This window comes from Saccostrea cucullata, unplaced genomic scaffold, assembly GCF_032062105.1.
Source record: "Saccostrea cucullata isolate Sc308-1 unplaced genomic scaffold, CSIRO_AGI_Scuc_v1 ctg1335, whole genome shotgun sequence".
Lineage (NCBI taxonomy): Eukaryota > Metazoa > Mollusca > Bivalvia > Ostreida > Ostreidae > Saccostrea > Saccostrea cuccullata.
Genome location: NW_026928438.1, coordinates 245,375 through 262,386, shown reverse-complemented (window position 1 = coordinate 262,386; position 17,012 = coordinate 245,375). Strand labels below are relative to the sequence as shown.

General features: G+C 33.1%; 1 protein-coding gene across 1 annotated transcript; it reads left to right on the top strand.

Moving 5' to 3' along the window:
* Window positions 1–7,195: 7,195 nt before the first annotated feature.
* Window positions 7,196–9,378, top strand: LOC134277572 (uncharacterized). Its single transcript, XM_062759896.1, has 3 exons — window positions 7,196–7,591; window positions 8,661–8,808; window positions 9,092–9,378. The coding sequence occupies exons 1-3, from the start codon at window positions 7,196–7,198 to the stop codon at window positions 9,376–9,378; spliced, it is 831 nt and encodes a 276-aa protein (XP_062615880.1).
* The last annotated feature ends 7,634 nt before the right edge of the window (window positions 9,379–17,012 follow it).

Sequence of the window (17,012 nt, the reverse complement as noted above, 5' to 3'; positions counted from 1 at the left end):
ATTGCAAAAGGCCCATAGAAAACATAGTGATAAGCAGGAAAATACAGTAGAACACAACTAGAATACAAACAATTGGTGTAGCAAATTATGTATTATACTCATAAAATACTATATAAATACATACATATGATTCAGTTCAATGTAGTTACTCATTTATAGCTAAAATATTTTTTCTTATATCAGATATTTGACATAAAAATAATGAGAATATTTTAAGAACCTTTTTACAACTAGTTTTCATTAATAGTTTTAACAATTTGTCATTATTATGGATTGTTTGGTTCAAGTTAGGAAAAGTACATGTAGATAGTTTTGTTTTGAATATGTTTTTCTGTGCTTCATATTTTGGACATAGCAAAATGAAATGTTTTTCATCCTCAATATCAAGGTTTTGACATACTTTACATATCCTAGTATTTTTATTAATTTCAACATATCTACCTTTTTCAATTTCTAAGGTGTGTGCACTTAACCTAATTTTTGCTAAAAATGATCTATCATGTAGTGACTCTAGTTTGTCAACATAATGAGCACGTTTATTATCAAGACAAAGTTCTGATAAAAAGACAGTTTTGAGGAGTTCATTATATTTGCATTTTGTTCTTGTAATATTTGATCATGAATGCGTTGTTTAATAATGCCAAGCACTGGTTTCATTGACATATTAAAATTTGTTAAATAAGAAAATCATAAGTTATTAAGACATGTTTTTAGACACATAGACCATGTGTTAGTTTCTTTAGTTTTGATAAAAATTTCATGTGCCAATGTATGTTCCATTGAAATTAAATGATCAAGGTATTTGATAGCAAACATAATTTTTGATTTGACTGGGAGTCTCCCGAGTTCAGAATAGCAGCCATTATTTGAAGTTTTGCAATGAACTCCTAAGATTTCTTTTAAAAATTTAATATGAAATTTTTCATAAGATGCTGAGCCTGAATTTTTTATGACTAAGTCAATACCCCAAACTTCGCTGCCGTAAAGCAAAATGGGGATTATCATAGTATCAAATAATTTTTCAAGCAATTGACAGGAATGATGTAAACCGAGGGATTTCTTTACTTTGAATAATGCTTTTCTGGCTTTATCAACTAACCGAGCTGCAGCAAGATTAAATTTGCCATTACATTTAAGATTTATACCAAGATAACAATATTTGTCGACAGTTTCAATACAGATACCATTAATAGTAAAATGGTTTAAAAAGGTTTTACCATTAGAATTAAATACCAGAATTTTTGATTTGGACGTATTAATCTCCAGTTTCCAATTAACACAATAATTTTCAAGAGTATTAAGGCTACATTGTAGACCATAAGGACTACTTGACAACAAAACTAAGTCATCTGCATATAACAAACAGTGTATTTTTGAGTCCTTTACCAATATCGGATCAGAATTGATACTGTTTAATTCATCAACACAATTCTGTATATCGGTTTTTGATTTCAATGAACGGTGTTGCCGTGGTTACTAAAAATAGAAATTTCTGTGAAATTCTTACAAAATGCTACTCCTCCTACAGTTTTGGTCTGATTTCAATATAACTTGGCACACAAGTAGACTACACTAAGATACATAATTCTGTATATCGGTTTTTGATTTCGATGAACGGTGTTGCCGTGGTTACTAAAAATAGAAATTTCTGTGAAATTCTTTCAAAATGCTACTCCTCCTACAGTTTTGGTCTGATTTCAGTATAACTTGGCACACAAGTAGACTACACAAATTCTGTGTATCGGTTTTTGATTTCGATGAACGGTGTTGCCGTGGTTACTAAAAATAGAAATTTCTTTGACATTCTATCAAAATGCTACTCCTCCTACAAAACTGTGTGGTCTGATTTCAATATAACTTGGCACACAAGTAGACTACACAAATTCTGTGTATCGGTTTTTGATTTCGATGAACGGTGTTGCCGTGGTTACTAAAAATAGAAATTTCTTTGACATTCTTTCAAAATGCTACTCCTCCTACAGTTTTGGTCTGATTATAATATAATGTGGCATGCAAGAAGACTACACTAAGAACATAACTTTAGAGACTTCATCAAGGATCATTCTTCTATTTATTGCTGTTGAAAAGTTTCAATTTCAAGTTTTAATATTCCACAGAGCCAAAATGAATTTGAACTACCTTATATATATTGGATTCCGAAACTTCATAAGAATCCTTACAAACAAAGATACATTGCAGGTTCCAGTAAATGTTCAACCAAGCCTCTTTCGTTACTTCTCACTAAAATATTGACAGTAGTGAAGGAAAAACTTCAAGAGTACTGTACAACTATATATTCAAGAAGTGGTGTAAATCAGATGTGGATACTTAAAAATTCTAAAGAACTTTTGGACAATTTGAAATCACAAAACTTTACAAAAATCAACAGCTTAAAAACTTACGACTTTTCAACTTTATACACAACAATTCCCCACGACAAATTAAAATCCAGGCTTTTTGATATCATTGACAGCTGCTTCTTCAACAAAAATGGAACTCGTAAATTTACTTACCTCGTCATTGGTCATTTGAAAAATTATTTTGTTAAAACAGATTCTGATTGCACACATAAGTACTCTGAAGTTGACATCAAGAAGATGCTTGAGTTTCTGATTGACAATATCTATGTGGTTTTTGGAGACCAGGTACTCCAACAATCTATTGGAATTCCCATGGGTACAAATTGCGCTCCGTTATTAGCAGACTTATTTTTATATTCATATGAAGCAGAATTTATACAAAATCTTATGCGTGAAAAGAAGAAAACACTTGCTGTGGCCTTCAACTCGACATTTAGATATATCGACGACGTATTGTCAATTAATAATGATAATTTCCATTCCTACGTCGACACGATATATCCTGGTGAGCTTGAGATAAAAGATACCACAGAGTCCGACACTTCTGCTTCATACTTGGATATTTTACTTGAAAAAGACGCTAATGGTAATCTAACAACCAAGCTATATGATAAACGTGATGACTTTAACTTTTCTATCGTCAACTTCCCTTACTTATGCAGCAATATACCTTCATCACCTGCATACGGAGTATATATATCTCAGTTGATTCGATACGCAAGAGCATGCTCTACGTATGAACAATTTCTTAAACGAGGTAAATTATTGACAAGCAAGTTGATGAAACAAGAATATGAACAGTCTCGTTTAAAGTCATCATTTCGTAAATTCTATGGTCGATACAATGACCTTGTCAGCAAATACAATTTATCATTGAATGAAATGCTGACTGACGTTTTTCATACCAATTGTTAGTCCATTATTTATACACTGAATTGACGACGGATTTTTTCCGTTATTTCCTGATTATGACAACGAGCACACGGCGGGTGTGACCGGTCAGCAGGGGATGCTCACTCCTCCATGGCACCTGATCCCACCTCTGATGTTTCGGAGGTCTGTGTTTGCTCTGCTCTTATTTTGTATATTGTTTAATGGACGTTGAGATTGAATACTGTTCGTTATTTCCATATCCTTCTTCCAACTGCTTAAGTACTTTTCTCTTCCTTTGCTATAAGTACAATTCAGTAGAGCTTCAGTCTCGACAGAAACTTCTGGTCTTTTTTTACCGTTGTTTGACACTGCAGGATACAAAGCATCCTTTTCAGCTGACGACTTGAAAAGTTTATCAATCGTTGGCATTCAAATTACATATTTTTTTTCTTATTCTTTTGTTTTTTTAAAGATGTTCCGTTGTTTGGCGTCATGAACAATCATGACAATATTATTTAATTCGAAGCAATGTAAACTGGAAAATCAAAATATTTTTTAATAAATGTAATATGTATATATCACAATCTGTAACTAATTGTGTCTACCAGCAAAGCAAAACTAGATAAACACACTAGATTCTCTGTCCCTCATTGGCCGGGATTCTATTTAATCCGCGCAGATTTCTCAACTATCGCAGTTCTCTCAGGTCATTTTCTCTCTTGTTGACACAGTTCATGTGCACAAGCAGCACATACATGTACACGTCCCTCTGGACAAGTTTTTCACTCATATGGAGACGGCACGTACGGTCATTGAGCAGTTAGGGATCTTTTTCGTGCCAGCACCTACTGTGACACGGAACCTCAGTTTAAAATTTCTTATCCAAAGGACCGGTCTCTTTGTCCAACAATGGGATTCGAGCCTGCGAGGTAAGGAACAACACCTTAACAGGGCAACATGATTATATTTTATATAGAAGCATTACAATATTTCCTTAGTAATTAAGAAACATTTTATATACATATAAAACAGTACAAAGCTCCACATAGAACAATCTACGACTGTAATTTTTCTTTGAACGACGAGGAACAATACTGTCTATTGATTGATCGGTTGTACATGTACGTTATTTTACGTCCCATTCGAGAATTTTTTTTTCACTCATATAGAGTCGTCACAATGCAGTCTATGTCGTATTTGTAGTCAGAGAGTGTGCGTGAAGAAGCACGAATAAGGGAAAAAGCAAACACTAGAAGTATGAGTTTTGATAGAACAATGTCGTATTGATCTTTTTTTTTTCTTTTTTTTTACTTTCGAGAAATCCACATCACGCAAGCACGTGTACACTTGCAGTTCCATCCCAACGTAACAAGTTGGCCTGTTTCCCTGGCCTTCCCATAATGCTGCGCAAACGAAGGCCAGGCACGCACTGATTTATGGTTTCCTACTATAGGAGAGTTTTCAACATGGCGGATTACATGGTGAGTAACGTGGGTTCAGATAAATTGGTTAAAAACATAGAATCTAGCTGTATCATTTCGGATTGATGTTTATCACTGATATGATACGGGTCTCCCATATTATATGCCCTCATTTCATGTATTATACAATTGATCGTAATTATCTACACCTGTGAAGCCGAAGGAGGGGGTGGACCTTAATATTATAAAATAAACAACCGAATGTAGAGTCTGATAGAACTATTAAAATCCATAAAGTAACAAAACAACACTTTATTAGCATAATATGAAAATGTATTTGTCCTGTTATGCTGTACTTCAGCTGTGAGACTCCGACAACTCGAATTTCCTCGGGGTTTTTTTCATACTAGTCAGAACTAGGTTACAAGAAAGTAGTCTCCGTCCTATGCCTTACTGGCAACTGCTTAACCTGGATTTTTTTCATGAACCATGATAATCTTCCACAGAAGCAAGAAATGGCGATTTTCATTATTCTATTGTATCTGAATGAACTGTAAGCCGACTCCCAGGGCTCGGGTTGATATCAAATCAATGGTCATTCATTATGTAGAATAGCAATAAAATCATGATTCTAGCTACATGTATATATAATTTTTAACTTTGTGTACAAAAATTATTTACTTATAATTTCATATGCATATAATGAACATTTAAATATGTATATACATTTAATCATTAGTAATCATGGTAATTACCGGTATATGGACTGTGTAATTTAATATGATTAACCTTATTGTTGACAAACAGTTGATTTATTTTGAAGATCCTACACATATAAGAATTTATGGAAAGAAATTAAATGCACTTATGTAACAATCTTTGTAGCACAATGTAGTGCGGCATACAAAATAGTTTGTATGCAGATGTCAGTTCAAGTCTGACCAGAGATCACTGCCGTGCAATTAATTTTTTCATCTAAACATAGCTTCTTAGTTAATTAGTTTTATGTTCATATTAAGTCCATAATTATCGTGATTATTAAGAATGTGAACGAAGGAATTAAAAAAACCATTATCATCCATACTTTATTGATTCTCTATCTATGTTTAAAGGAAATAATCAGTGATGGAGAAGTTAGTGATATTATAGATTTTCATAATTCTAAATACGAAAGTGCCATAAAGAATTTGAAACCCTTACAGCATCAAGCTTTGTCTTGCATTGTTGATAGGAACTCCAAAAGTGACCTGATATGCATGCTACCCACAGGTTATGGAAAAAATTTAATATATGAACTTGTTCCTCTTGTGCTTGAAAAGAAGTTTGATCAAAATACTGTTTTGTTGGTTTTAAAACCTTTAAGGAAAGTCCATACTTTTACGGATCCGGTTTTAATTTTATACACCAATATAAAATTCTGATTATCACTTTTTTTGTAATAAAATATTTTGGTTGCTTGAAAATAATTTATTAAGTATATATTTATTAATTTATAGTATCAATTTGAATACAAAGCATTTAATATATTCTATTTATGGAAATTAATACTTTACACTTTGTCCATAGGATTTATATGCTTTTAGCACATACACAGACACAAAATTCTTAATTGCCTTTATGAACCTAAACCCTCTTTTTTTTTCTTTTTTTTTTAACAAACTAACTTGAGATTTATTTTTATAGGTTTTAGGCCTATATCATCTTTTTTAATTTTGCTTTCGTTTTAAATTTTGTAAAAAATGATTGAAAAACTTGATATTCCAAATATGGGGGTAAACGTGTTCAAAGGGCTATTTTGTTAAATTTTTCTGGTCAATCACAATAAAGTTTGTGTTTTTGTTAACCTTAAATATAATTCTTACTAATTCTAAAGAAAAAATAGCATGTAAACAATTTACATTTTCAGAATTGTTAAAAATAAAAATATTTTGAGATTTTATTCTTAAAGAAGTGGACAGATTCAACATCAATTTGTTAATGTTTACCAGGAAAAATTTCAAATATTCTCCTGGCAAATAAATATTTTTTGTCTCCACAAGTTTTAATAAAAATTTGATCTGATTTGGTGCATAGCTAAATAAAATAAGACATCACACTTCTTTATGTTAATTTTGGCTGTTGAATTTTTAGAGGTATGTACTCCGAGACGTGTTGTATGAAAATTAACCTGCAAAGATATGTCTTTTATGGGTGTTTTAGTTAGTTCATGAGTTATCCAAGGTATTCAAGTTAAAAAATGATCAGTTTGACAGAAAATTTTGAAAGTACGGGCCTACCTTAAACGTTATTATTGAGCAACAGCTTTCAAAACTTGGTTCAAGTGCGATGTCTATGTATAAAGAAAATATGAAGGAGGCAGATTTAAAGAAATTAAAGGAAAATAGTGTTCAATACATTTACTCTCACCCTGAACATATCATTGGCAAAAAGAAATATATAATGTGCTTTCTTCGGATTCCTTTCAAAGCAGGATATGCGTTATAGTTGTCGATGAAGCATTGTGTTCTTGACTGGGGGGGGGGGGGGGGGGAGTATAGACTTATGTTCAGCAGAATCAGAGAGTCGCGAGCTGTCTTGCCAGACGTTAAACTTGTTGCCCTCAGTGCTACATTATCAAAGACAGCTCAGAGGGATGTTGCCAAACTACTTTTAATGAGAAATATGAAAGTGGTCGCATCCCAGCCTACCCGTGAAAACATTTCATTAGTTGTCATGCAAAGACCCCCACTAGGTTCGAACATTTCCTCAAAGGACACGTATGACTATGTTTTCCTGCCATTATTGAATGAGTTGAAATTGAAGGGTCAGAAGTTTCCACTGACAATTGTGTATTGCAGTGGAAGCATTGATTGGGTTGGATATGGTTTTGAAGTATCTTCAAAAATTCTTGGTACCGACATGCATGTTGGTAATAAAAGTCCTGAGAATCAGCGTGTGGTAATGTACCACTCATCCATTGAAAAAGGGAACAAGGCATGTATTTACACTCATAGTATTGACAAACAAGAGGCCAGGGGCCACAATGCTAACCTGAGTCACTATGGTGCTGGTGTTCTTCATAAGATTCCCCCCCTTGTTTATGTACTGTAGATTCCTATTTGTACGCGAAGAATTAATTATCGCGTAATTTCGTGAGACGCCTAACTCGCGAAATAAAACTATTCGCTTTAATTTTTATGGTTATGAAATCCATGTAAATCCTGTTAATCAACCGTTCATTCGCGAATTGTTCTCGCGATGTGCCGTTAAAAAGTCATTTCGCGATAATAAGTTATCGCAAAAAATAATATACTATATTCCTATATAAAACTTTATGGGCCTGATTTCCTACAAGCTTCTTTAAAGTGGGCAATTCTTCTGTGTAACAAATCTAACCTCTTTTAGAAGTATAGTCCTTTGAGTATTAGTCAATCAATGTTCAAAGCACTTCCATGCCCATGTTTTCTAGACATATATTCCACATGTCTTCCTCATAAAGAGACTCAAATAAATAATTATGTAAGAAATCTCAAACATTTTCATTGGAAACTATGAGTCTCGGAGATACAAAATACAAGTGTTAATGCAGCCTGTATGCATGTACATGTTCTTGCCTTCAATTTGGATAATAGCATAAGGTAGAAACCCGTCATACCTATCTGTATTCTGAATTCCATCCAGTAAAAATTCTCCCCTTGAAAATGGGCTTAGTCTTTCATCTTAAAAATTAAAAACTCCCCTTTACCTTAGGATTTACAAATTTTAAAACAGAACCAGGGCTGTTTGGGAAGAAGTTGATGTGAAAAATTTACAGATGGACAGACAAAAGGACAGACGATGGACTGTGAATAAGTGATTATGAATTTAAGATCACCTGAACTTTCAGCTGAGACAAGATATCAGTATTGAATGAGTGAATATTTCTTTAGATAATTTATTTTCTCTAAATATTTGACATTCACATTGCAAATTTTGATTCTAAAAGAATCAACACAAAATGATGTACAGTTACAATTTTTTTTCGTAGCTTAAAGATATTATCTTTAAAAACCTTTCTAAGCCTCCTTGTGAGTCTCCACTAAAATTAGTGTTTGCTACAATAGCCTTGGCAATGGGGGCATATCTGCAACATGAAGAGCGGGTCATACATGTTGGATCACCAATGAATATGGAAGGTAAACAATAATATTGATAATAATGTAATATAACGAATTAAGCATGTTGAGTGTTGCATGAATCGGTCAAAATCCTCAGAAATGTTAAATTTTGTTTCATTCCATTTAAACAACAAAATATTGTTGATCAGTTTCCAACAACATGTTGGGAGAGCTACAGATATGAATTCAATGCATTATATATTACATTATTATTACACATTTATAAACATTGAATTTATGTGAATTGCTTCAATCATGCATAAGTGAATTTTAAAATAAGATTTTTGTATAAACTCAACAGCCTATATACAGCAAGTTGGCCGAGCTGGCAGAAATGGGAAGCAATGTACTGCAGTGATATTCTTCAATAATTCTGATTTAGGACGCCAAGGTGCTAGTAAATCTGTGAAGGATTTTTGTAAAAATGACTCTGAATGTCATAAAACTGTTATAAATGCCTATTTCGGCTTTACTTGCAATGACAGCATGGCCACTGAAAGGCCTTTATGTTGTGATGTCTGTAATGAAGAACTTAAAAGTGAATGGCATTACGAGACACCCATGGATGAGAGGAAAAATGTGTTTTAAGACAAGCCATACAAACATATGAACAGGCCTCAAAGTTAGAAAAGGTTGTATTGCCCGTTCACGTGGAGAAGCTTGTTTTCAATGCACTTTTCTATATCAAGTGCCATTGAAAAAGATTTTACATATCCTTGTATGTTATCTGCTACTTTAATTAGCAACAATCATATGCCAAATGTTAGGGCAATTTCATTAAACAGTGTTATACCGTGGCAAATGTCAATCAATCCTTTGATATTGACATGATTAAGTTATCTATTTGACTTAATACCTTTAAATTTTAGATAATCTGGACTGGTTTATTAGTCCCCTACTGGTGAAACCAGAGGGGAGTATAGGCTTCCTCTGAGTCTGTCCGCCGGTCCTTCTGTCCCTCTCTCAGTCAGTCTGTCCTTCTTGGTTTGTCGCCTTTTTTTCTAAACACTTGTAAATATTAAGCTTATTTTTTAAATGTAAGTGTACCTTGATGATTTACAGATCAAGTTTGAATTGAATTCCACAGAATTTGCGTATTGACAAATAGTCCATAAAATGTCTCATAGGCAGACTTTTCATTCAGAAGTGATTGCTGCAGAGCCAACAGTCGCATACTTTGAATGATTATTATTTGCCTTTAAGATGCACATAAGATATTTCAGGCAAGGTAGCATTCGTTCTCTGTTAGGAATGTTCACATTCATAAGAAGACACTTAAATGCAAAACCCATCTCTAATAGTAAGTGTGCATACTCATAAACACTGTCTCTGTGATAAGATGCATGTTTATCTTTTGTGTTTTCTGATAGCAGAGGAATAAAAAGTGTCAATGGCTTTCCCTCTGTTGAAAGACACATAACTTTGTAGTAAGATTTGGGTTCACTTGGTTGGATTACCTGATGCAGAGACTTGGCATTTTTCAAAATGAATTTCTCCACAAACTCACCCAGTTCTCTCTCAATAATAGCGTGATTCTGCTCACATGTGATGTTGGAAAAAATTATCCCATTAAATGCTTCCGGTAATGATGAGCCCACACTATCCATTCCAAAATGCTTCAGTACTGCAGCTTTCACATGGTCATTTATGACAGAAATAGCAAGTTCTTTTCATGCATCATAGTGATTCTTCACATCCTCGGAAACCTGTGAACGCCGCAATTTGATTTTCTCTGCATGTAATGTGCCTGCTTCCGTGTTGTCCTTGTTATACAGAAGATTAAACATAATAGTCAGGAAGTTCATCTGCAGATGAAAAAATTCAAATGTTATTGGTGTCAAATGTTCGAATGTTTCTTTGCTTTTAGGTGCTGTGGATCTTAAACGTTTCGCACCCGAAAACGCTCCCTGGTCAGCTGGTCAACAGCTATATGAATCTTAGTAGAATCACTCACTTGGATGCCAGCTTTGGTATAAATGTCTTCAATTAACTGTTCATAACTGTCCAAAACATCAACAACCTCTGCATATTTTTATTCATTTTTGCATAAAAGTGTCAAAGGTATCACTACATTCGTTTTGGTTGTGTCAAATACATCAGGGGACTGAAGTTTTTCTTTCATATCTTGCAGCATAGGCTTGAAACACTTGAAAGCACTTATATGGTCAACAAAAATTTCCAGAACAAGAACAATACAATGCTTTTTGATGATGGTCATATCTTCTTGACCGGGAAGAAATAAGCTGGGTGGCATCTGCAAAAGTGGTGTCTGTGGACGTTGTATGGGTAAATTGTTGAAATTCGTATGTTGAATAATTGCTGCAGACACAAACCAATGTTGCATAAGTCCAACTTTGTCTTGCCTTTGCCGACTCACTCCGACTTTGAAATTCACATTGTCGCCTACAATGCGGAACCGCTTTCCAAACCTAACTGCATCGATAAGATCAGCATTGAACTTCCTTCCAATCTCCTGCTGAACCTTCAGCACAGTGCTATGTGACACAGTAACACACCAATGGCTTGAAGCCTGTCATATACCAACAATTTTTTTCATTCTCAACCCGGGAAAACACATCTTCAGTAACTTTCTGCAGTTACATGCTATGTTTCAATGCAATGTAGTTTTGTTAAATTCTGATAATTTTTCAAGCTTGGGAAACATTTTCTCTTCAATTTTTACTTTTTACCTCTGGTCATTGAAATGTCGATGACAGAATATTTTTTTAGGGAAAAAAATCATTAAAGAAAATAAAATGGAATAAAATTTGAGTTGGACTAAGATGGCTTGGGCAAAGCTAAGACATAAATAAAACCTGTACAAGATAAACTACATGTATATGAGTTCTGCATGCCTTAGACACAGATACTAAAACTCACAAATTTTCATACATATTTTACACAGGAGTAGGAATGCTTAAGTTAAAGGTTTCTGGAAGCGGATCCATGCCTTTGCCATTCAACCTCTCAGACTGTTTCACAAAGGAACTCATATGAAAAAAATCTTACCTCGATCTGTCGTATTATTATTATTTTCAGCAACAATAAATGGTTCAATGGTTTGAAGAAAAATAGAAAATTCAAGCTTTCCATAAAATGGCATATGGTTTTATTGATGACATATGCCCATGTCATGGTATCATGAGTTACAATTAGTATATGTTATTATTCAATCAACAACCTGCAAAATAAAATAAATCAGCCTCTGCTGATTAGAGATCCACGACAGAGATTTTTTTTTTGCAGAATTTCAATGTAAATATGCTTTACTTTAATCCGTTGAATGATTAAAATCACTTGTGGATTATCCTTGTATAAGCTGACTTAAGAAAAAAAAATCCGAGAACACAACTAGAGCAATAAAGAGCAATAAAAGCATTGTATAAATTAACTTGCCTTCTGGTGAACCTTTCCATTTGCAATTGACATTGCAATAAACCGCTGAATGCGAGAAAGGTCCTTGTATCGTCGATTCATCAAAATTCCATATATCAGACCTAATTCATTGGAAATACTACTGTAGTGTTCTTCACTCAGAATGTTTTTTCTACTTGTTGACACAGCTAACAGAACATTTGTTAATAATGGCTGGTATTGCAACATTTCTTTCAAGACACCAAACCACTCAAACTCAGCCAAACCTTCATAGGAAGTATTACTTAGGTAACTTCCTTTCAGTTAGAACCCTCGCATCTTCCTCTATTTCCAGCAAAAACATCCCATAGAGATTTCTTTAGATCTTTGTCCTTTAATAAGTCTTTTGCTACGTCATTGGAGGAAAGCCTCCTGCATCCCCGAGTTTTCAAGGCAGATGTTGCAGTATCTTTGTCCTCAATTATCAGTGTTTCATTGTAGTCGTCCATTTTCATACTGTTGCCAAAAAAATATGAAACAAGATATGAACATTTATTTTCATTCAATTGAATGAAGAAGATATATTCTCTCTATTCTGTTTTCCTATTATACTTTATTATCATAATTCTTTTATCATAAATCCCCCAATACTTCTGTTACCTGCCTGCATATAAAAGCTTTCACATTCATGAACCTCATCAACTTCATTACCAGTTTAACCCAGGTTAGGACTTGAACCCAAATCTCTCATGATTCGATGAGTGCTTTACCATTAAGCAACCCAGGTTTTTCTTTAATGATATGTTGATGAGGCACTATGAATGAAATGCTGCACTGAATAAAACTATTTGCCTTTCAAGACAATCATCAATGAGAACCAAGACACGATTTAAAACTGAAGATTTTCAAAACCAATTGTTAGCATGATACTACACTACACTACTATTCTAGAAAAAAAAATCTGAAAGTCTTTGTATCTTTCTGTCAGACATTGAAATAATTATCCAGTCAAATTGTGGTAGAATGTATTATTCAATACACATATCATTAATGCAAACCATTTAGGTGGCAGAGAAATATCGGTCTAGAAACTGGAATCTTCTTGAGGATTTCGTATCACACTGACAGGATATAATTTATCAATTTCCATAACATCAGGATCTGTACTGCAATAGGATGGCTCCTGTGTGGTCTTCATATTCCGATTATAATAGTAACGACAAGAGTAACCTTATTTAAAAAAGTGTAAGTTATCTATCAATATACACGTGTTTATTAATTTCTAAAATGTATAAAATTATATACAATTTCTTTATTATTCATTGGTTTGCAGAGGTTAAAAAGACTGTTATGTTGATTACTGGATGAAAACCATTTAGGCATTAAGCTACTATCAAAAACACATAATATTCAAAATACACATATAATCCCTATTAACCGCCCCGGACTTTGAAAAATTGCAAAAAGGAGCGGTTATTTTGGTATTCTCTTTATGATATATTTGTCAATTTTATATTTTAACTTCAAAAATTTTTTTTGAGAAAAAAATAAGTACAAGGAACCACAAAAATAATGTCTAACTTGACTTAAGTGAAGACAATCCACTCAAATTATGCTAAATCATTTATTTTCCACTGAGAAATTGGATAATAGACAAGTTTCATTTTCACTTTCTTTAATATTTTGACACGATTATAGTTGATTTTAAATCACTGTACAGGGGGCCCTTATTTCCTGTAAATTGAAAAAGACCTAAGGGGGGCGCTTAAGATAGGGATTAAACGGTAGATTTACTGTTCGTGAGGTTTTCAACTCTTCACTCATTGAAGCCGCACACTCCTTCCAGTAGTTGTTTGATATGCACTATGAGTGTCGACAGGTGGATTAACTTCTAAGTAATTTATTAAAAATTGCTTTTCCTCATCAGACCATCTTGATCCAAGATTCTAAATAATAAATGATCATTGCACTTCATGTTATCATAGCCTTTCAAATGGATTTTTTGAATCGAGAAATGATTATTTTGTATAACTTATAGACAACATTGACAACAATAAAATCTAAAATATCATTTTTTAAATATGTTTAGTAATTACCGATTTAAAACATAAAGTAGATAAAAATTAGGTATAATTTAGTGTACATGTATTTAAGAAAGGTGACACGAAGAGAGATTCATATGAAAAATTCCCAATTGATTTCAGTAAAATAATCAGTACCAGCAAATTTTAAATTGAAAACCAGCATTTTATAGACCTACATGCAGTAGTTCAATACCATAAGAAAAAGTTCAAGACTGTCAAAAAATTATCCTTGTTCTATAGGCCTATTTTTATATCAACCTTTGTCATACTGTTATGGGTACATATGTGTCAAAAAGACAAAAAAAAAAAAAAAAACCCACCGGTTTTTTTTAACTTTTTTTTGGTGTGGCTCCTGGTGGGGTTCCCCGTGGCCTTTTAGGAATATTTTTTTTGGGAGTTGTCACCATCTATAAATACAATCTAGCAAGTTTTAATTGTGAGAGAAACAGAAAGGTTTTAATCATGGGTATGCATCATGGTTATTTCACATTGATATTATATACCACTATAATATTATAAACAAAAGTATCATTTTCTATATGAATTCTTGATGCTTGATTATGCATACTTGTGTTTCTGACTTGGCATAGGAATGGATATTCGGGATATGATTATGATAAAAAGATGGACACTTTTCCTCAGCACTGACAGTCTGTAAATAAATATTTAATAAACCAGTTTATCAATATCCAAGATATAGAGATTACTTCATTTTGAACTTACATACTGTTCAAATATGCACATGTTCTACCACTAATTAAAGTAAAGTAGGATATGTTTCATTCTGAATAAATTGGGTATCATAATATTTCATACTCTGCTCTTAGATTATAATAAACGAATCATAAGACATATTACCTCAGACAGTCTCTTATCAGGCTTACTGTAAGTGTGGAAAATCTTTCCCTGAAATATTAACCAGGAAATAATTTAATTCTGGTTGAAATGCTGTAAAAACTCCGAGGAAATTCGAGTTGTGGGAGTCTCACGACTGAAATACACCATAACAGGATACATACATTTTCATAATATGTTAACAAAGTGTTGTTTCGTTACTTTATGAATTTTAATAGTTCTATCACTCTACATTCGGTTGTTTATTCTATAATACAAAGGACCACCCCCTCCTTCCGCTTCACGGGTGTAGATAATTACGATCAATTGTATAATGCATGAAATGAGGGCATATAATATCATGGGAGACCCGTATCATATCAATGGTAAACATTAATCCCAAATGATACAGCTAGATTCTCTGTAATAGACCAATTTATCTGAACCCACGTTACTCACCATGTAATCCGCCATGTTGAAAACTCTCCTATAGTAGGAAACCATGAATCAGTGCGTGCCTGGCCTTCGTTTGCGCAGCATTGTGGGAAGGCCAGGGAAACAGGCTAGAGATATTATCGTTAGAAGTTAATAAAATTAAAAACCGGAAGGGGGTTGGGATGGAGAATGATGGAGAATCCATACTTCCGGTTTGAAATATATAATTATTTTTATTCATTTTTTGAGAGCAATAATTTACCTACATTTTGACACCAAATTTATAAATATATCTTAATAAATAAAAAAGTTTTGGCTATTTTCTAGAGAAAAAAATCTGAAAACTTTGTGCCGGTCGCCATTTTTTCGAAAATCCGGACTTCCGACGCCCATAACTCCCTTATTTATGGGTCGATTTTTTCAAACTTGATATCATTCTTTTAGGCTGGAAAAGTTTTACAAGAATACGTAAAAAAATGAGTGTAGATAAATATTTGTGAATGTTATGGGGTAAATAAAGTCAATTTCAAAAAAGAAAATAAGGGGGTGGGGTTGGAGAATGATGGAGAAAAGGTATTAATTGTTAATCAAATTTTCTGAAATTTTGCACACAAAAACTACATACTTGTACCTTTATTTTGACACCAAAAAAAATAAAATTTGATCACTGGTTATAAAGTTATAAGCGCGTACTTTCGGAGAATTTCGGAGAATTTTCGGAGAATCGGAGAATTTGGCCCCCGACCCCTAAAAAAATTTTTTTTTCAAAAAGGGGTCCTAAAATGCCTTAAAAGGGTCTAAAACGCCTAGAAAACATAAAAAAAATTTTGGTCTGAAGAAGTTTTTTCCTGGAGACAACCTGTTGATCTTGACCTTAAAACCTTTTATTTTTAAAGACTAACTCCTGTTTTTTTTTTAAATAATGCTTAAAGATGCACCTAAAGGAAATGAAAAATTTTAGCATGGAAATATGAAAAATAAGGAAAAGTTTTGTAGAAATAATTACTGTATGTGTATATGTTTAGATAATTAATAAACAGGTGTCTTTTGTTGAAAGAATGGACATGAAAGAGTGAGGGTAATTTATACGGAATTGATTAAACTTGAGGCATTTTTAAGTCCCACAAAGCTTTGATTCAGTACCACTATGTATCAATTGACATATCTTAATTCTGATTCAAGGAAAATGTAAGAAAAAGAAAAAAAATCACAAAATTACGTTTTTTTAAATAAGTAAACACTAATTGCGGTACAATATGGTTAATGTTTTTTTTTTATATAAATACGCCTAAAAATTGGGAAAATATATTAAAAAGGTAATAATTTTACAAATGTTAATGTGATTTGGTTGTTATATTTTCCAGTCTCCTGGAAAACATGTCTTGGCGTTTCAGAAAGGCACATGTAGAATTAGAAAGAAATCCTCATTTAAATGGTGAGCACTGTTTGTTTTCACGCACAAAGCTAACCTGGGGGACATGAGGGTCTGCCCCAACTTTTTTCCAGACATATTTT

Excerpts from the sequence above, each read along its gene's own strand:
- LOC134277572 (XM_062759896.1), top strand. The coding sequence starts at position 7,196 with ATGTTCAGCAGAATCAGAGAGTCGCGAGCTGTCTTGCCAGACGTTAAA. Across the intron at positions 7,592-8,660 it reads GTCCTGAGAATCAGCGTGTG|CTTAAAGATATTATCTTTAA; the intron begins GTAATGTACCAC and ends TTTTTTTCGTAG. Across the intron at positions 8,809-9,091 it reads ATCACCAATGAATATGGAAG|CCTATATACAGCAAGTTGGC; the intron begins GTAAACAATAAT and ends TAAACTCAACAG.